At 45.7% G+C, this 21815-nt stretch overlaps 1 protein-coding gene and 1 non-coding gene across 2 annotated transcripts in view; one reads left to right on the top strand and one right to left on the bottom strand.

Annotated features, from left to right (window-relative positions):
• The window catches only part of ATP1A1 (ATPase Na+/K+ transporting subunit alpha 1), a 31354-nt gene extending 23376 nt beyond the window's left edge, over positions 1-7978 (top strand). The window contains 9 exon segments of the mRNA NM_001266673.1: positions 1128-1278; positions 1862-2030; positions 2172-2326; positions 2654-2777; positions 4095-4240; positions 4364-4494; positions 4788-4889; positions 7158-7249; positions 7696-7978. Coding sequence (NP_001253602.1) covers positions 1128-1278; positions 1862-2030; positions 2172-2326; positions 2654-2777; positions 4095-4240; positions 4364-4494; positions 4788-4889; positions 7158-7249; positions 7696-7724 — 1099 coding nt within the window. The 3' untranslated portion in view covers positions 7725-7978.
• Positions 7979-17033: 9055 nt separating this feature from the next.
• Positions 17034-17137, bottom strand: LOC114674934 (U6 spliceosomal RNA). Its single transcript, XR_003726028.1, has one exon. It is a non-coding gene; the product is annotated as a U6 spliceosomal RNA (small nuclear RNA).
• Between the last annotated feature and the right edge of the window lie 4678 nt (positions 17138-21815).

Raw genomic sequence — 21815 nt, 5'->3', positions numbered from 1 at the left:
TCTGCTGAGCAAGTAGTGATGGTTTAAAATCTTCAGTGTGGTTCTATAATGGTTTGCATCCAGGCTTGCTCTGAGTAGGAAATGTACCTGCACTGCCAGAAAGCAACCTTGTCATTCCTAAGGAGGATTTTAAGTAAGAGCAAGTCATAATAATTAGCATTTAGATGGTATTTACTGTTCTAAGAGCTTGATATGGTGACCTATTATTTGCAGAGCAGGGAAGCTAGGGATTCAAGAGGCTTTTGAAGTACCTCAGAACTGGTGAAGTCATATAGTAAATTCAGCAGTCTAGCTTCTGATTTCATGCTGTTAACCACTGAGCTCTACTGCCTAGCACCTAGCACCTTGACACTTTCCAGGTCCACACTAACAAAATAAAATAAGGAAGGGACAATTACTTAGGTCGTTCAGGCAAACACAGGAAACACTTGGCAATGAAGTAAAATAGGTAATAGCAAATTGGTTTCGTTTTAAGGTTTAGGACCCTTTCACCCTATGTTAGGGTTAGAGGAGGGTTTGGTCTTGTATCAGCGCTGCCACTGTCTAAAACTTACATTTCTTTTTTTCTTTGATGGAGTCTCAGTCTGTCGCCCCAGCTGGAGTGCAGTGTCATGATCTTGGCTCACTGCAACCTCCGCCTGCTGAGTTCAAGTGATTCTCCTGCCTCAGCCTCCCAAGTAGCTGGTATTACAGGCCTCCACCAACACACCCAGCTAATTTTTAAATTTTTAGTAGAGATGGGGTTTCACCATGTTGGCCAAGCTGGTCTCGAACTACTGACCTCAAGTGATTCGCTCGCCTCAGCCTCCCAAAGTGCTGGGATTACAGGCATGAGCCACCACACCCAGCTAAAACTTGGTTATATTTCAGCATGTCTTATAAAGGTAGGGAAAGAATACAGACAGGCCTGCCCCAAAGATTGTCATGAGCCTCAAATGAGATAAAATATATGAAAATACTCTGTAACCTGTAAAGTACTGAACACTTAATAGCTTTTACATGCTGGGGAAAATTCCTTCTTTGTTTTGTTTACAGAGTGATCTGCATAAGAATATCCCTTCTTGAGGTGATGGACACGTGCTGGTGATGTGATGAGTGACTTTTTTTTTCTTTTGTCCTAATTCTAGGGATGCCAAGGCCTGCGTAGTGCATGGCAGTGATCTAAAGGACATGACCTCCGAGCAGCTGGATGACATTTTGAAGTACCACACTGAGATAGTGTTTGCCAGGACCTCCCCTCAGCAGAAGCTCATCATTGTGGAAGGCTGCCAGAGACAGGTCAGCCAGCACAAGGATCGGGCTGCTTTGGGCACTGTTGGCTTTAGGGATTGGAGTTCCAGTGGAAACACAGCAACGTTGATGGATGCAAACCTCGCTGTATTAGACTCTGTATAAAACAGGCCAGAAGGAAGCTCCCAGGCATAGAGAGGGTGACTTGTTAATGGTTTAGCAGTGACAGAAGCACTTTAAAGTCCAGGTGTCCCACTGTGTCCCAGAGCTTGACCCCTCCGTGGAGTCATCTGATATGGGGTCCTAGTGTTTGCAGTAGACATGTGAGTGGTCAGGAGACTACTGGGCATGCATACAGGAATGGGATTTTCTGGAGTGCCACCCACCAGAGTCATTACTTTGAGTAGCCCTTGTTAATGCCGGGGGCTATGTTTGTTGTCACTTGTCAGTTCTGTTATTTGGTGTAGGGCCTGTGTGAATACTTCCCTATGATGGTTCTCAGGCTTCATAAATAGTCTCAGTAGGAAAGGAGTAGTGTCTGTAATGAGTGCTCAGAGGGGGCATGCGTCGCACTATTTCCATCACTAGAAACAGTGATTGGTATTAACCCATTTTCCCTTTTCTGGGGTAGGGTGCTATTGTGGCTGTGACTGGTGATGGTGTGAATGACTCTCCAGCTTTGAAGAAAGCAGACATTGGGGTTGCTATGGGGATTGCTGGCTCAGATGTGTCCAAGCAAGCTGCTGACATGATACTTTTGGATGACAACTTTGCCTCAATTGTGACTGGAGTAGAGGAAGGTGAGAGCTGTTTAAGGTGTACACCAAGATCTTATTCAGATACTGCCCATTAGCATCCATTTCTGTATATTTCTTGGATATGTTCAGTTTCCAATGTGCTTCTCTCATAAGCTAACAGTAAAAAATCTTGCTTCTTCATAGGTCGTCTGATCTTTGATAACTTGAAGAAATCCATTGCTTATACCTTAACCAGTAACATTCCCGAGATCACCCCCTTCCTGATATTTATTATTGCAAACATTCCACTACCACTGGGGACTGTCACCATCCTCTGCATTGACTTGGGTACTGACATGGTGAGTGTCGCAACAGCCACAGATCAATAGTAGTGAGGTGTGAACTGTGTCTTCATTCACTGGCACTGTGCTCCCGGCATCCATGAGGCTGGTGTTGGGAAAAGAAATTCTCAGGACCAATATCCAGTGTGTGTCCCAATCCCCACATCACAGAATCAGTATTACCGCTCTTCAAGGCAACAGTTAACATCAGATGGGAATCTTTATTTTTGTGTACTTCACCTAAAAGATTTTTAAATGGGAGGGCAAGAATTTTATAACAAAAGGTTCACCATATTAGCTTCCTTATTTTTAGTAATTAAATTCCTTGTCCCCACCCCTTCCCAGGTTCCTGCCATCTCCCTGGCTTATGAGCAGGCTGAGAGTGACATCATGAAGAGACAGCCCAGAAATCCCAAAACAGACAAACTTGTGAATGAGAGGCTGATCAGCATGGCCTATGGGCAGATTGGTAAGCTGCAGCCTGGAGTGGGAAGCTGGCACATCTAAGGCATCTGAGGTGATGGCGTCCTCTTCAGGTTGTGATTTATTTCAGAGACTGCAAATCCAGGGTGACTTTCAGGTCTAGGATGAGCCCTAACAGGGTGAGCCTGTGGAGTTTCTGTAAACTGTCTTCCATGTGAGAATACATCTGTTGCTGTTTGCCCAGTTACCTTTTGTGGAAACTGGTTTTCTCTAGTGAGCACCTTGGAACTGGTCTCAACTCTGCCTGAGAAAAGAGGATGTCCTTCCTCACTGAGCCTTGTGGAACATGAGGCATGGTTCTGAGGAATTGTGTGTGCTGACACACAGGCTGCTTTCCCTGGAGATACACACTTATCTGTCACTCACTTAGATGGAGAGTTAGGCATTGGAGAAAGTATATGTGTTTGAGGGTTTGGCTAGTAGGTCACCACCAAAGGGTGATCCTCCATCCACCTTATGCTGGACTTCCGCCCCCACAATGGAGCATGACTAGCTAACAGGTGGTCTAGGTGGTGGGCAATCAGCATGCCATTTGTTTTTAAATCCTCTGCCTAGGGTTCTTTCAAGAGAACCTGGTGAAGCCACCATGAATGTCTTACTCTCCTGGATTAATGGGTCACATAACTGTGAACACTTGGATAAAGTAGAACAGATTAGAACATTGTGGAAATTATGGCAAAGATTCATTAGACAGTTTTTGGCAACAAAGTGATTGGCTGGTGGCCCATCCTGACCTTCTCCAAGGAGGCCTACTTTTGAGAGGAAGGAAGACTAGGTCTCTGGTGGTATAGGATGAAACCTTGCCCTGAGGAACTTGGAGCAGTGTGGTTAAATTGGATGCCAGGGGAAGAGGGTCCTGAAGGTGTAAAGGAGAGTCAGAAGGTGCCACAGTGGCTAGAAAAATGGCAGCATGTGGGAATTTTGAAAGATGGAAAAGAAGTTATCATTTGTCAGAGATTAAAAAGTAGGGAAGTGGATTTCCCCTAAGGGTCATGCCCTTAGAAGCAGCCGGTCAAGTAACAGAGGTGGGCATTTTGAGAGCAAGGCACATGTGTCTCTGTGTCAGCTCCAAAAAGTGACTCAAAAAGCAGAGGGCCCTGAGATTGGAGTGTACCTCTGGGGTCCTCCATCCCATCCCTCATAGCCTGTGAGTGACCAGGCAGTTCTTCCCTGTGCTTTTATCAACCAGTGGGAAACACTCCTCCATATGTGCTCTCCCAGGCCCGCTGCAGTAATCAGCTAAAGGCTATACAGGTACCGTTGCATGTGAGGTTCTAGTAATTGGGATGTTTTTCCAACTTAGGTATGATCCAGGCCCTGGGCGGCTTCTTTACTTACTTTGTGATTCTGGCTGAGAACGGCTTCCTCCCACTTCACCTGTTGGGCCTCCGAGTGGACTGGGATGACCGCTGGATCAACGATGTAGAAGACAGCTACGGGCAGCAGTGGGTGAGTGGGCGCCTCTGACCTGACCAATGTCAGAGCTCCTCAAGCCCCAAAAGACTGAGGCCACACTGCCACCGGCCATGCAGGTGAAGAGCCAGAGCTCATCTTCTGCCTTCTGCATTTCAGACCTATGAGCAGAGGAAAATCGTGGAGTTCACCTGCCACACAGCCTTCTTCGTCAGTATCGTGGTGGTGCAGTGGGCCGACTTGGTCATTTGTAAGACCAGGAGGAATTCGGTCTTCCAGCAGGGGATGAAGTAAGTAATGAAGGACATATCAGGGCCTTGGCTCAAAGAAGGGGACTGGTGATTTGTAAACCCTTTGCCAGAAACTCAACATGTGACACATATAGCCAGGTTTCTGGAATCCCTGGTTTATAGGGCAAATTTAGGAAGCAAGAAATGTAATTTTCTAGTTTTTTCACCTGACCTCCAAGTTTTCAAGTACAGCTAATACATAAAGATGTTGATCTGCCATTTTAATGCATAGCATTAAAAGATAAACCTTTATTTGCATCTTTTAAGCTTTTTCTCCCCCACTTTGATTTTAGGAACAAGATCTTGATATTTGGCCTCTTTGAAGAGACAGCCCTGGCTGCTTTCCTTTCCTACTGCCCTGGAATGGGTGTTGCTCTTAGGATGTATCCCCTCAAGTAAGTTGATCCTCTTGTAGCTCCAAAAAGTATGAAATAGTATGTGTGGCTTGTCCCCCCATTATTTGTGGTAATAGCTGTTATTTTCAGAATTTTTAGTGGTATGTACAAAAATTCCCATGGATCAGAAAACTGGGAAAGCTTTACATGTCAGTAAATCAGACTAACAAATCCTGAGGCTTCCATGATAGCAGCTAGTGCTTAGGATTTGGCCCAAGGTAAGATAAAGCCACACAGGCTTTAGCTCCATGGAACAGCAAACCACAACACTCAGGTCTACCACAGCTGTAGTCCAGTTGTCTTTAGAGGCCAACTGGGGGTACCCTGGAGCTTAGGCACCCACGCTCAAATCTTGATTTGCTTACTTAGTCACTGTCCCATTACAAGTCCTCCACCTTTCTGGGACTCTGAATCCTCTGCTCTCAAAGAAGGTTGGAGAAGCAGATCTAAGGTCCCTTTTACTTCATAATCAGTCATGGGTAGAGTTGATGAAAGGAAACACTGCTAGTCTTTGGCCTTAAACGCAGTGAATGACTCTGCATTTCAGATAAAGTTGAATTTTCAAATAGAGGGTTTATCACAAACTCCATTAGCTTTTTGCAACATTGGTTATGTTTGGTGATACCTGGTAACTGATACCTGATTGAGGTTAAGCAGCTGCAACTTGATTAAAACGTGCAAAGCCACAGATTGTGGGATCCATTTACAAGTTCCTTCGAAGCTTTTGATTTAAAGCATTAGTCTCCTTCGAATTCCCACTGTCCCCATCCTTGCTTACACCCGTCTGGACCATCTCTCAATCCCCCTGTTGCCAGCACTTCCTTTAGCTCATCTTATCCCTAAAGTAACCAGAACTCATCAGCCTCATTCACTTTCTGTGGGGTATGTGCAGACATCATCTGTGGTGCAAGATGAGACTGGCATCCAGAGTCAGTCTCATTGTCCCAACCTGTCTTTATAGCTTTATCTTGTATCCCTTACCCATCCAAACTCATGTTAGGTGAATTCGACTTTCTTCCTCTTCCTTTGTATTTGGTAAGGATGCTTCCTCCCCACATCCCTCCTTCTGTTCCCTCCTACCCTGCCAATCCCGATAGTCCCTTCAGGGCCAGTTTCCTTAGAGCTTGTCCCTCCAGGGCCTGTGCACTTGCACCTCTTCTCTGGCATTACTTGTTGCTTATCATTTCACCTCCCTGCTAGGTTTTAATCTAGAAGGCATGGGCCACAGTGTCTTTCTTCTCTGTGCATCCCTAGCTCCCTACACAAAGCTGGTGTACAGCAGGGGCCAGCATCTCCAAATTGAATTCTGTCAGCTTGGGCCATTATGTATCAAGAAGGGGCTGGGAGAGGTCACAGAGCTTTCCAAAAGGGCTGATGGAAAATCACACTGTAAAGGGGGCATTTCCATCTTCTGGGTCCTTCCATGGTGTTTTTTTGTTTGTTTTTTTTGGGTTTTTTTGGTTTTTTTGCCACCACCAAAGAGATTGTTCTGACAGGTTCTGCCCATTTTTGGAAGGTGGTTCAGTTATTCGGTGACTGAGTCAAATGAGGTCATCTCTCTTAGCTGCCGTGTCAGACACAGGAAGAAGAGGAGACCACCAGAGTCCTGCCCAGGGACAGCCTTTCTCACGTCATAGCAGGGAGCTGGTGATCATGGAGGCTGCCTGGAGCCTGTTAGCAGGCTGGAGACTGTGTGGCTCAGCCTCTGGGCCCCTTGGAAGCCTTTGGGCTCAGCTTTTTTCAGTCCCCAGGACCAGGACTCAGAATACAGAGCTGCATATCCCAAATGCTGTTGTCAGAGATCAAATTTGGGGAATGAATAAACTGGTTTTGACCCACACTGGCAGGTCTTTATCTTCAAATGCTGGGATATTAGGCAGATGGTCTTAAGAGCTTCTTAAACACTTTAGAAATGAAAGAAAGAAAAAAATGTTCAGTTGCTCTGGGATGTTTAACAGAAAATGTACTCTGCTCATCCTATAAACCAACTCTTATGAAACCCAAACTGAAGATGAGTAGGGATTCCATTACAAAGTCTGCAGACTGATTTCCTCTGCGTCTCTAGGCCCTGGGCACATGGAGCAGCAAGCAATCTGTTTTAAGACATTTTTATTTGTTCTGTTAATGACTCAGTAGTTAACTGTGACTGTACTTGGCTTCTTCTTTCAGACTGATTACTTCGTTGTCACTGTGGTGACGTGCAATTTCTCTTTCTTTATTTGAACTGTGTTCACGTGCGTATAAATTGGTACCTCATTCTATTTCCAGACCTACCTGGTGGTTCTGTGCCTTCCCCTACTCCCTTCTCATCTTCGTATATGATGAAGTCAGAAAACTCATCATCAGGCGACGCCCTGGCGGTAATTATGGGCATTCTGACTTTGGTTGGAGGAGAAGCGGGGAGGGGCTATAGTTCTGTTGGCTTTTTGTTTCCCTTGAGGTGTCTGGGCTCCCTCAGTGGTCAGTCTGATTAGCTAAGGTGACTGGACCAGCAAACTGACCATAGTCACATCTTCAGAATGTAGATCTCAGTTACAGTTTGAGGACTGGTCATGTTTTAGACTTTAAAATACAAACCAAGTATGACTTAGTGAAAATTTGTCAGAAATCTAAACCATCTTTCCAGGTAACTTGGTATTCCTAAAAAACATTTAAATAAGTACAGTTGAGGTCCCATGTTGAATTTGGATTTTAACACACCCTACCCCCGTCATCCTTAGGTTGGTTTTCATCCGTTTCCCTCTGTAATGCTGGAGCGTGGAAGATTCACTGTTGTGTGTCTTATCTGTCTCTTTGCCACCCACAGGCTGGGTAGAGAAGGAAACCTACTACTAGCCCCCCGTCCTGCACGCCGTGGAGCATCAGGCCACACACTCTGCATCCGTCACCCACCCCCTCTTTGTGTACTTCAGTCTTGGAGTTTGGAACTCTACCCTGGTAGGAAAGCACCGCAGCATGTGGGGAAGCGAGACGTCCTGGAATGAAGCATGTAGCTCTATGGGGGGAGGGGGGAGGGCTGCCTGAAAACCATCCATCTGTGGAAATGACAGCGGGAAGGTTTTTATGTGCCTTTTTGTTTTTGTAAAAAAGGAACACCCGGAAAGACTGAAAGAATACATTTTATATCTGGATTTTTACAAATAAAGATGGCTATTATAATGGAATTTGTCTGTGCCCTCGTCGCTTCTCTGGTACAGATGTCTGTGTGATCTGGAGCTGTGGTTTTCAACATGTGCATCCCTGACCAGCATTTTATCAGCATCACCTGGTTGCTTGCTAGGAAGGTGGGCCCAGACCCACTGAGTCAGAGATGCATCAGCAATGTGGCTTAATAAGCCCTCGGGTGATTCTGATTTACATTCAAGTTTGGAAACCACTGGCTAAGAGGAAGCATTCTGCCCATGCTCTTTTATTTGGAGTAGGTGAGTTTACCTGACATATTTTTTCTGGCTGCTGCCTGGGGTGATAGGGCTGTAACTCCACCTGCTGCTTTCGCATCTGGCTTTTTGATGGAAAAGCACCTTGCCTAAAGGACTTCCAGAGCCTCAGAGTGTAATAAACTGCAGATGAGGCCCTTCTCTTCCAGTCTGAAACACAGACCTGAAGCCTTCCTGCTTTCCCTCCAGAGATCACCACCACATCTCAAGTATGTCTAGCCCAGGGCTTATCTGAGAAGCAGAAATCTATCCCACACAGTCTGCCTGGGCATGTGTGCTGAGAAGTGGTTCCCTTCCTTCCATATAATGTGTTCCTAATTTAGCATCAATGACACAATTTCAGCAAGTGGTTATGTGCCAGCAGGCACTCAAGAAAAAGGTGAAAGAGATGTGTTTACTTCAGGGTCAAGTCTGAGAACACCTCCTGCTTTCAGAGCTGCTGTAAAAGGCTCCCCTCAGTCTCAGCCATGAGTGGTGCAGAGTGCTGTTAACTGCTGGTGCTTCTCCCAGGCTGTCATTGCCAAGTGTCACCTCCAAGCAAACACAACAAGCAAACTCCTTACCTCTGGCACCAAACTGATCGTGATCTGCCAGATGATCAGTGTCTTTTCTCTGAAAAGCTTAACTCAGTCCTCATGCTTGGTTGCTGTGCATTTCCAAGCTGGGCCAATGGGGGAGAGGGCAGGAGTGACTCTTGTACACTGGGGCTGTGGTTGCTGTACCCACCCACTCCAGCCACAGAACCCACCAGGGGCAGGTGCTCTTGGACTCTCCTTTCTTGGGGCACTTCCCCTGGGATGATCTCTACATTTGTCTGCAAGTCATCTTTAAAATGTGTCATTTGCTCAGACCAAGATAAGGAAACTAGGATGAAACTAACAGAACTAAAAGATCTTGGGATTAGAGGGTTGTGAGTCAGGTAGCAACTAGATCCTCCTGGAAGGCACTTTACTGGCCCAGCTGTGACGGCAGGGCCAGTCACACAAGACGTCTCTTGTGAGCTCAGGCTGGCACACTGGTGATATCCATACCTCGACTCCCTGTATGTCTACTCTTGGCATCCCTGGAGAAGACCAGTGCACTTAGCTGCTGTGATGGAGGTCGTGGGCATTTCCTGATGCAAAAGATTTGAAACACTGAGACTTTAGCTTCTGATGAGGGGACCCCAGAGAAAGCTAAGCCAGTGTTTCTCTGACAGCTTAAGAAGCCCTGGTCTTCTGGGGAAACCCTGGAGGGAGCGAGGCGAAAGGCAGGCTCTGAACTTCCCACTCGATTTTCCACCAGAATATTTCTGCCCTTTACTATGTGACAATCCTTTGAATAAAAAGTTTTACAGCCAAACATTTGATTTAGGAAGAGCAGGTAAGTGAGCGGCTCTTCAGGGGTAAAGCTGGCACCAAAGCCAGGCCTGCTGTGGGTTAGAGCTTTCCTAGCTTTCTAAAAGCAGGAATGCTTGGGCTGTCATTTCTACCTCTATGCTCAAACTCTCCTCCTGGCCCTGTCACTAGCAGCTAAAATCACTCCAGAGGATTCACAAGCAGCTTCTCAAAATGGCCCTCAGCATTGTCAATTCCCTACAGATCTCTGTCTCTGACCCCCCTTTTAAATGCCTTCCTAACACTTTTGACCACATACCTTTTTCAATATATGGGCCCTCACTGATATGTTCAACTTCTTAAGGTCCTTCTCAGCATTTAAATTGGAGTCTTACCCCTTTCACATCCTGACCCCTACCCCTTTCTCTAGCTATCACCCTCCCTCATGGACAAACTTCTAGAAGAGTCACTGCCACTTGTAATTGTTCACCTCCCAATCATCCCTCTGCCTCTTCCAGCTCCCATGAATACCAGTTCACAGAAATTGTCTGATTGAGGTCACTCATACTGACCTCCTGATGCGTCTTAGTCCTTCCTTGACCTCTGCTGCATCTCTTCCATCTATCACACACTTCCTGAAACCAGACCTCCCACCTTTCTGTCACTGTCTCTGTGCACTCCTTAGTTCTCAGCCCCCTCTTCACCGGCTTGACCCCTCGCTTCCTCAGGGAGGGCCTCCACACCTTCTCTCCCTGCTTCATACTCTTCCTGGCATGATTTCCAGCTCTAATCTGGTCCTCTCCTGAGCCCTGGATGTACAAATCCAGTATGTCCTGGACATCTGCATTTGTTCAGAAAGAGCACAGCATACTTGAGTCTTAGTACCAATGGCAAGCCTAAGTTTGAGGTTCCACAAATAAATATGCTTTAGGCAGTGATGACATTCAGCACCCTACTATTCAAGGCAGAAACCGGAGAGGTGAGTGAGCCCTCTCTTTTCCTGCTCTGCCCCTCACCCAATTACTGTGGATTCCAATGTTGTGGTAGAGAACGTAGACTTTGTGTCTTTTAACATAGACACAGATAGTGACCCATCACTGAATGACGAAGGGCACATAATTAAGCCTCTTTGTGCTTCCTTTACTCTAGAATATTTCAGAGCTGTTAAAAGGATTAAGTGAAATTATGCATAAAAGGGAGTCTCATAGTGGCTGCTGTTCAATAATTCATTCTCTCTACTGCTGGTGTCCTTTACATCTGGGTGCCTGAAGCAGCTTTTTGGTGGTATCCCTAATTTTTGCCTTTCTCTAATCCAGCATTTCTCAAAGTGTTTCTGGACCAGCAGCATCAGCATGTTAGAAATGCAAATTCTGATGCAGACTTACTGAATCAGAAACTGGAGATGAAACCCAGCAATCTGTTAAAAGCAGCTTTCCAGGTGATTCTGATGCACAGCAAAATCTAAGAACTAATGCTCTAATCCACCCTCCAAGCCCACATGGCTGCCCCTCTCCACCATCCATCTTCACACTGGACTCCAACACATAAACCCATTTCTGCTCAGCCATTCAAACTCCTGTGCAGTCCCCTAATGTGCCATACACCCTTTCTTCTGCCATCCTATAAGTCCCTTTGGCATTCTCCCAACCCACCCACCTTACCCCCGACCTTCATTCACTTGGCAAATCCACTCACCCTGTGAATACCCATTAGGTCTGGATCCTCACTTTTGCACACCTTAGTGTAGCATTTCCACTTCTGTTGATTGCCTGTTCCCAGATAGACTATGAGTTCCTAGATGACATGGACCAGGCTATATCCTCCCCAGCATCTAATGCTATGGATGTTTACTGAATGAATGGATGCATGCATATTTTTCTGTTGCCCAAACAGCCATCATTTTAACATTTAACTATCACTTTGAGTCTGCTGCTTGGCTTAGGGCTGCCACTTTAGCCAAGGGAAATCCATGCCCCGACTTGCTACCCATCTGTGAGTTAGGGCCTCTCCTCTCTCAAGACTTTGAAGTTAGAGAGGGTAAGAATGAGTCATGCATGGAATTAGGGTGTTAGAAAGTTGAGTGGGGACCCATGGCAAGCAAAGGTACTAGGTAAAGAGATCCACAAAGACAGAGACACCAAGAGGAACATCAGCCCCGGACCTGCCTGGTTCCAGAGCTTTTTAGTCTCCGTCCTGGGCCTCTAATGCTCTCACAAGAAACCCCTCCCTTCCCCCAACTAGACTGGAATCTCCCATCAGATAGTTGATAAGTACTCTGTATTTCTTCAAAGAACTCACAATTCTAATTATCTATATTACTCAGTTATGTAACTATTAATTTAATATCCCTTTTTTTTTCCTGCTAAGCTTTATGAGGTCATAAAGCCAATCTGTTCTTTCCATGTTATCCCTGGTGCTCAGCTTAGTGCCTCACAAAGAAAACTAAGCACTTAGCACAGGGGGTCAACACTCCCTAGTGAAGGAGGAGGGCATAGAGGCAAAGGGACTTGTCCATGGTATCCTGTGGTTAAGAAGAGGAGGCAAGGCTGGAACAAGACTGGAATGGGTGGGTCTCACATTTCCCACCAGCTACGCTGTGTGCTGCCCTCCTAGATGCAAACCTGAGTGCACAGGATGTTCGGGCGTGCACAGTGGGAGGCATCTCCTGGCTGGGCTCAGGCTTGCTGGTGGGGCTACACAGGATTTGTGCCCACAGACTTTCAAGTGCTGGGTTTCCTTTTCAGCCCCAACCCCTCACCCGTGTGCCTGGAGACAGTGTAAGTCTCAGTAGTGGGTTGGGAGGCCTGGATACTGGGCGTATTAGGTGGATAATGTGGGCAAGTCATGTGGTCTCTCCAAGCCTGTCTGTAAAATGGAGGTGACCCCCGTTCCTACTTCATGAGGCTATTGTGAAGACTAAGTGAAGGAAAATGTGGAAAGGGCTAAGTACAGTGACTGGCCCTTCATCATAGTTCAACAAAAGGTCACTCACCTCCTACACCCGCCCACACACACATCTCCACCCCAAACTGTGCTCCAGATGTTTCCTGAAGATAAACCCAGGGGAACGCACTGCTGTTCCCACCTAATGGAAGTAGCTACTTACTGTATAGTGGTTGTTACATGCCAGGCAATATCCTAAACTATGACCATTTCACAAGTGAAAAAACTGAGCCTCAGAGAAGTGAAGTAACTTGCCTGAAGTCACACAGCCACAAAGTGGCAGAGTTGGGCGAATCTGCCTGAACCCAGACAGGCTCGAATCCTGGGCTCCCAACATGCTAGGGCAGTTCACTGTGGTGGTAGAAAGCACTAGCAGGGGCCAAGAATAGGAGAAGGGCAGTGTTTTTATGAAAAACAACAGGGAAGGTTAGAGTTGGTGTTAAAACATAAGATCATGGAAAGTTTCTTGGAAATTAAGCACATGCTGTTGAACAGTTACTCAAATGGATTTGCCCCCAGGAGCTGCCAGGTGATCAAGCTGCAACTTGTGTAACTGGGGAGCAAGAAGGTGGGAGGCTCTAATCCCAGGCAAGCTCAGCATTGCCTCTCCTGTTAGGTGAATGGGCAGATCTGCTCCCCCAGGCTGCGGCTGTCTGCGTACAGGGATGTGTCCCTTGCCTCCTGTGGGCTGTAGAGAGGCCTCCTCTGTGTTCATGATTGTCCTTTAGCTGACAGAAGTTTTAACACTGTCCCTTCTGGCCCTGTCTTCTATAAGAAGCAGGGATCTCATCCCTTCTCATCTCTTCTCTTCCCATTTAGGACTCTGATGCAGTACAGTTAATCTGTGCATAGGAAAGAAGAGCTGTTTAAAGAGGTTATTCGGTAAATGCAGAGAATGTCTTTGTAGTATAAATCATTGTTCTATTTAAAACTGCTTGTAGGTTTTTGTTGGCGGTGTTTTTGTTTGTTTGTTTTAGAGATGTGGTCTCACTCACCATGTTGCCAGGCTGCTCGCAAACTCCTGGGCTCAAGAGATCCTCCTAACTTGGCCTCCCGAAGTGCTGGGATTATACCTATGAGCCACAGTGCCCAGCCTGGTTACAAGTTTTTAAAGTTTTGCTAAAATGACAAGCATCTGAGGACATTATTGCCAACTATATATTGTCCCAGAAACAAACATTCATCCTTTACTATAAAAATCTTCTGTGTATGGGTTCTCTCCCAAAGAAGAGACAGCAAAATGCTCACAGCCAGCTCTTCACCCGATGTGCATGTGCCAGGAGAGAAGCCCAGAGTCCTTGCTGGTCACCCAATCCAGTTCCCTTATCACTGGTGCCAACAAGGCAATGTTTTCTAAGGGAAGGGAAACCAACATTTATTGAACATGTACTACTGCCTACAGCACTATTTTGGGGACTTTTTATTTCATTTCATCCTATGAAGTAGCTAGAGGTAAATACAATCCCCACTTTGCAGAGAGGGAAATTGAGAGGTTAATAGCCTGTAAGAAGTGGTTGAGAGTATGTTTGAACACATATCTATAAGCCTTAATCTTTCCACTAGATCAAGCTGCTTCCCATTAGGGACATAAAAGAACCCTGTGTTGCCACTGGAGGTTTTTACCTCAACATACCCTAAAGCCAGAGACTCCCATATACTACTGTGGACTCATCAGATTCTTGTGGGTCCATACACTTGAAGAGCTAGCTAGGTATACTTATTCCAAATAAGTAGCTAATAGATAGGCATGGCAGAAACTTATTAGTTGTTCAACAAACCATACCCATTCTTCTTCCTAAGCACCCACCTTGAACACATTTCTCACCCCAACTTGTGGAGGTACAGCCATGTGACTGTTCTAGGCAACGGAATAGGAGCTCACCTGATGTACATATCACTTGCAGGCCTGGCCCATAAGCCCTTCCACAAAAAAGCACTCTCTTTGTATACCCACCAGATGCATGGTGGAAGAAACAGGAAGGCCCTCAAGCAACAGTTATCATCATTGGCTGTTGACTGAAATCACAGGGGAGTTTTAAATATCCCCATTGTCAGGCTGCATCCTAGACCAAATAAAACAGACACTCTGGAAGTGGAACCAGGAATCAGGACTTAACAAAGCTTTCCAGGTGATTCCAATGCGCTGCCAAGGTAAAAAAATCATTGCCTCAGGCCAGGCACGGTGGCTCACGCCTGTAATCCCAGCACTTTGGGAGGCCAAGGCAGGTGGACCGCCTGACATCAGGAGTTCGAGACCAGCCTTGCTAACACAGTGAAACCCCGTCTCTACTAAAAATACAAAAAATTAGCTGGGCGTGGTGGTGGGCGCCTGCAATCCCAGCTACTCAGGAGGCTGAGGCAGGAGAATCACTTGAACCCGGAGGCAGAGGTTGCAGTGCAGTGAGCTGAGATCGCATCATTGCACTCCAGCCTGGGCAAAAAGAGCGAGACTCCATCTCAAAAAAAAAAAAAAAAAAATCAAATCACTGCCTCAGAGCAATGATTCTCAAAATGTGTCCCTCAACCAGCAAGACCAGCAAAGACTGGGAACGGTTTAGAAAATGCACATCTGCAAGTCCCATCCCAGACCTACTAAGTCAGAAACTCTGGGGAATTGCATTTTAAGTTCTCCAGATGACTCTGATGCATATTGAAGTTTGAGAACCACTGCTCTAGAGGAAGTAAGTGCCAAGACAGAAGGAGCCTGGTCCTGAGCTGCTGCTTGGAGGAGGGCCATGTGGGAGAACCACTCTATCAGGAACAACATATCACACTATTGTGTGAGAAATCCACTTTTATTGTGTTAAGCCATTGACTCAATGGGTACACATTTATGTGGCTTATGACAACATAAAAGATTGGAAGGTGGGGTCTAAGCAGTGGTGTGCAGGAGCTGGTTCACACCAGCTCATCTGTTAAATTTTCAGTAATTTTGCAAACAAGGTGACTTCTCATTGCTAATATTAAATTGGCCAAGGTTGGAATAGTTGCACCATGGAAACTGCCAAATGCTACAAACCAGGACTTGTTTTCCCAGAGAGCTGGTTGTTAAACATTAACCAGCACACCACTGGGATTAAGCATCAGACAGTAGAAAGGCAGGATGATGGTATAGTGGCCCTGGGCTGTAATGAACCATCAAACGAAATGCCATCATGTGAGGCTCCCTAGGCCCAGCCCACACTCAGGCTTCTCTTGAAAACATTGTGTCTTTGCCATGTCCTTGTATTTAGAGATTCTGGAAGCTGAGAGAGAAAGACTGTGGAACCAGAATGATGGTCAGAACTATCATTCAGGTTAAGAACTGGTGGGTTTCAAGCAGGGTTTCTCAACTGCGGCACTGTTAAGATTTTGATCAGATGAATCTGTTTGGGGGATGCTACCCTGTACATGTGCATTTTTAGCATGTTTAGCAGCCTCCCTGGGCTCTACCCACTAGATGTCATTAGCCACCCTTCTCCCTCCATTTGTGACAAGGAAAAGTGTATTCAGATACTGTCAAATGTTGGTCCGCTGGAGGGCAAAATCACCCCCAGTTGAGAACTACTAATTAAGAACTACCTAGAAAGCAAGAGACACCCCCATAAGTGTGAGCTGGGCCTCAGCCTACCATCTCAACCCCATAACAATTTAGGGAAGATGCCTTTGGATTCAACTGTAATCACTTCCTATCACATTCTATTAATCTCTTTTCCAGTGTTCCCCATCTCTCTGATCACTCCACTCCCTTCTCAACCACACAGCTCCTAGAGCCTGTACCACCGCATTAGCTCTTGGTTTGGGAGTGTCTGATGGTGACTGAAAAATATTTCAAGTGTGTTAGCTTCTCTCCTCGACACCACTGGCCTCCATCCCTCTTCAAGATAGTATGGTGCAGAGACTGAGAACACTGGTTCTAATGGCAGCTGGTCTGCCTGGATCCTTGCTCTGCCACACTTTAGCTCTGACTTTAGGCAAGTCTCTTAACCTCTCCGAGCCTCCTCCATTTCCTTGTTAATCAAATGGGTGAAAATACTATTTCCTACTTCACAGAGTTGTAGAATAAAGTGAGATAATACTCAACAAACATTGGCTACTGTTTTTCACTAAATGGATTTTAGAGCGCACCCAGAATGGTGGACCCTGTGCCACATGCTGGGGGCATGGAATTGAGCAAAACAAACACAGAGGCCCACTCGCTGTTATAGTCTTGTGGGGAAGACAGTGCAATGAGCAGGTCTTAAGATGATGTGTGGTAAGTGCCAGAATAGGAAAATCCCCTGGTACCACAGAAAACCACAGGAGGAGCCTAACAAGCCTCAGGGGTTGGGAGGAGGCTCCTGGGGAAAATAAAGATGGGCTCCAGGCAGGCCCTGCTGGTTGCCTGCCAAATGTACATGCCCTCCCCTTGGTCATCCCAATTTTTCTGGACCTTTTTCCTTTACATTTTTTTCCATTTATTTACTTATAAAAATATGGAATGCTTCATGAATTTGCACGGCATCCTTGCACAGGGGTCATGGTCATCTCTGTGTGGTTCCAATTTTAGCATACGTGCTTCTTAAGCCAGCACTCTTCACTTTTTTGCACTACACTCAGCTCTTCTTCCTTTCTTTTCCTAAAAGGTAACCAACCATTTTAATGTTTATCTTCTTACTTCAATGTGTTCTTGCAACATGGGTATTGTTTTGTGTGTGTGTCTATGTACTTTTAAACTTTTATCATATAAATTTTCTAAGGTACACAAAAGTAGAGAAGATAATATCACAAACCTCCATGTAGCCATCACCTAGTTTGAACAATTTTACCAACATTTTGCCAACTGTGTTTTATCTAGTCTCTCTACACCATCCTTACTTCTTTCTTTCAGAAGTATTTTAAGACAATCCCAGACATCGTTTCACCCATTATACATCTCAGTATGCATGTTCAACAGAAAAATGACCTTTCAATAAAGCTCATAACCACCAAGTAGATTTTTTTTTTTTTTTTTTTTTTTTTTGCTATGAGTACCCCTGATCCATTGCTTCTAACCGCTGCACAGTGCTTTTTGTGTGCCCGCCCCGCATCTGACCTATTCTTTTCCACAATAATTGACACTCAAGTGGTGGGCAACTCCCTTCCACCACTAATAAGACTGCAGGAACATCCTCGCTTTGTGAGAATTTCCCCTGGGACACAACTGTGGGTCACACGATATATTCATTTATATAATTTCACCAAGAAGACCAGACTGCCCTCCAGAATGGCTGCACCAGTCCACAGTCTCACCAGCAGCGTGAGGTTCCCATGTCCTCACACCCTGCCAATCATTGGAATTATCCAGCTGGCCTTTTTTCCTTTTTTTTTTTTTTCACTTTCTCAGACCTCACAGGTTTCTATTAATAATTGTTTTCAGTCTAATGTATGTAAAGTCTCATTTAAATTCATATTGTTGATGATTAACAATGATTTTGAGCATTTTATCATATTTTGTAAGATTTTAGGGTTAATTCTTCTATAAATTGCATGTTCATATCTTTTACTAATTTTTCTATGGGGTTGCTGTCTTTTTCCTGATTTGTAGGAATTTCTTGTGTATTCTAGATATTAGTCAGTTTTAGATATTGCAAGCATCTTCTCCCATTCTATCATTTGGTCCTACTTTTTGATCACTTTTGTATCCACCTTTCTCTCCCACCTTCAGCTCCAGGGGGATCTCCTGCTCAGTCTCATCTACTCATGAGACTCCTATACCCTCTTGCCAGTGATGGATTTAGGAATACAGTTGTGACCAATTCTCTACTGAGAAAGTGAATTCAGCCAGAGGGCTTCCAAGAAAAATTTCTTCACTCCTCAGAGACATGAGAAGATCTAGTCTCTTGTCTCTCCTCCCACTGAGTGTTCTCTGGATATGACATGGAGCTTCTGTAACCATCTTACTACCAGTTTGAGGATAAAACCCACTGTGAAGGCATGGTACTGTTGGTGGCAGGGTTGAGCCACTGTATTAACCACCCTGGGGCCTGCAACGCCTCTAGTCTTCCCTTTAAGTGAGATAATAAATGTCCTCCTCGTCTAAGTTAGATTGAGCCAGGGTTTCTGACACTTGCAGTGAGAAGGATACGGACAGACGCAGCCTCTAAGCCAGGAGTTTCTGAATCTTTTTTTTTTTTTTTTAATCACAATCACCAGTAAGAATTTGGCTTTTTATATCATGATCCAGTATACACATAACTGAAACAACACTTAACTTCATGGTGTCCAGTGTGCTCAGATAGCCTCTTTTCTATTTCCTTTGTTCTTTTGGTTTTTGTTTTTTTGGAGGGTATGGGGGACAGTAATGCTCGATGTAACCTACTAAATTAATTACACAAGCTACTAATGGGTCATGACCCACAGCTTGAAAAACATTGCTCTGGGTTTTAGGCCTCTGAAGTGAGGCCTATAAGAATAATGGGCTTTAGTCAAGTAAGATCTGGAGCGGGGAGCGAAGATGGTGGGGAGGATGTTTTCTAGGAAAGAATACTGTAAAGAAGCCCTCAGCAGGATGGGGCCAATCAGATACCTCCCTCCCCCAAGGGTGACCACAGGGTGAGCCCTTGATAAACCTTTGTTGATTGGTTGTATTCCCTCCCACAGCTCTCCTCCCAGGGTGCCTTTCTGCAGCCTTATTCTATGAATAGATGAGAGCTTTTATCTCCCCTCTGCCTAACCCTCAGAACTCCGGAGAAGGGCGGCGGGTGGGGGGATCCCTGAAGTCGGCTAATTAGAGATGGCTGGGAGGATTACCAGGGCCTTGCTCTGGCAGCTGTGCCCACCTCTAAATTCAATATCCAGAACCTGCAGAGAAAGGGCTCACCTTGAGAAGCCCCGAGACAAACAGATAGGGTTTGTTCTCAACAGAGCACTCACCCTCTGAATACAGTTTTTGTTTAAGCCCCAAGGCTGGGAACATTCCACAGCCTGGCAAACTCCCTGTCTCCTCAAGGTCAGTCCTTCCTCAGCATTCCTCTTTGGAAACGTCTCCCACGGCTGGCCCTGCTCCTGCCCCCTGGCTTTGGGGGCAGTTATATAATTCTTAGGAAGACCTAGAAATACAAGCATATGGTGTCCTCAATTCCCAGCACAGACTTGCTGCTTCACATTTTTAGCTGGTGCTGAGAGACTGGCTTTCACACACAGACACACACACGTACACATCCCTGACTCATAACTACATTTCTGCTGCAGTATTGCAGATTTTTAAAAAATTAAATCCTACCTCTGGAGCCACATAAGGGTGAAAGCATAGGACGTTTTGTCCCAGTAACTGTGAGGATGGAAAGGCCGTATCAGGGCCACTGCAGGGCCAGGGGTCCTAGCACCCCTGGCTTTGGCTATGAGGGTTTGGTTGCTTGTAGCTGAATTCCCTAACCAAAGCCTGTCATGTGTGGTGCCAAGCTCACAAACTCAGCATGCATCTATTACATGTTTGCAATGACTAAAAGATTAGGGAAGAAAGCCTGGTTTGTGGGGATCAGGGATACTTAGAAAATATGTTCTGCAAAATGTTTTATTAGAGGTTCTGAAAATTAAGACACAGAAAGCATTTTACTTAATGAAGAAAATAGGGTAAATATGTTCAAAGGAGTATAGTTGTTAAAAGCAAACTGTTTAGAGTCAAGGTCAACCCAGATTCACTTTCTGGTTCTCTGCAGCTTACTAACTGTGACCTTCAACAAGTCTCTCTTAACCTGAGTCTTAGTTTTCCAATATGTAAAATGGACAGAGCATTGTGAGAGTGGTTGTAAGGATTAAATGAGATCAGAGACTTTAGCACCATGACTGTAAAGACAAAGGGCTCTATAAATGTAGCTGGTACTACAATTCACTTTTTTTTTTTTTTTTTTTTTTTTAGACAAGAACTGATTCTGTCACCCAGGCTGGAGTGCACTGGCGTGATTACAGCTCACGGCAGCCTCGACCTGACAGGTTCAAGCCATCCTCCCACCTCAGCCTCCAGAGTAACTGGGACTACAGGCATGAGCTACCATATCCTGCTAATTTTTGTATTTTTTGTAGAGATGGGGTTTTTCCATGTTGCCAGGCTGGTTTCAAACTTCTGGGCTCAAGCAATCTGCCTGCCGTGGCCTCCTAAAGTGTTGGGATTACAGGCAAATGAGCCACCACGCCAGCCCACAATTCACTTTTAACACAAGTGAAACACATGTCATTAGACAATGGAATAGACTTATGCTAATTTTCTTTTCTCTCTTACTTTACACAGTCTGATTTCCTGAAGAGAGGAGGTGAGAGTAAGCTAATCAGGCCCTGAGTTAGCTGTCTCCAAGAAGCTTAGAGTGTCCCACTTACCTACGGGTTGCAGGGCCTGCACTGCCAGTAGGGCTGGCTTTTAGGGGTGCTGCTGTTGGTGTGTGCTGTACTTGTTTTCTAGGATTGGGACAAGCATCCTAGAGCTCCTGGCTTTAAAGGCCAGGTCTGGGAACTGATGGGTGCAGCAAATGCAAACAGACAGCAAACAGGCCAAAGAGGAGATTCATTCACTGAAGAGGGCCCTGGTACAGTACTGCTGAGGTTTTGCTGCGGCCTGGACACGGCTGGCTCCTTCGACTTACACAATATGTCTTCTCTCTCTCTTTACCTGCACTTATAAGAATCGGTGCTAAGCATATGTGCCTACCACAGTGCAGCCTGTAGATTATCTAGTGAAGAAAGAATTGCTGCCATTTCCCAAATATTAAACGCCAGGTTCTGCCTATGCGTAATTTTCTCAATCTTCACAACACACCTGCTAACTCCAGTTTACAAATGAGGAGACGTACCGGCCGGCTGTTGCAGGCGTCTGGTTTTAAGGGCAGTGGCAGTAGGGAAAATGATTTATTTTAGCATCAGCCACTGTGCTAATCCCTTTAGATATCATCTCATTTAATCCTTTTAACAACCCTGAAGCATTATCCTTATTCTAAAGGGACTTCAGACCTCTCTGCCGTCCACACTGTCCCCTGCTCGGTGCAGGAGTGTAGACTGGCACTGTTCCGTCTGGTGGTCTCCCCGACAGGGGCTCACCTGGAAACTGGCCTTTGGGCTGGGACTGTGCCTCTGTACTTAGGCTGGCAGCCCATATTAGGACAGGGCACCGTGAAAAGCACTTTCTTACCGCATATGCACGATTTCACTCGGCCCTCACACAGCCCACGAGGTGGGCACTGCCACAGCGCCACCTCACAGGCGAGGAGGCCAGGCCCAAGCCCTGAGGACGCGCCGCTCAG

Source organism: Macaca mulatta, chromosome 1 (assembly GCF_049350105.2).
Source record: "Macaca mulatta isolate MMU2019108-1 chromosome 1, T2T-MMU8v2.0, whole genome shotgun sequence".
Classification (NCBI taxonomy): Eukaryota; Metazoa; Chordata; class Mammalia; order Primates; family Cercopithecidae; genus Macaca; species Macaca mulatta.
Note: the sequence above shows the minus strand (reverse complement) of the source record. Positions and strands in the feature narration are given on the sequence as shown.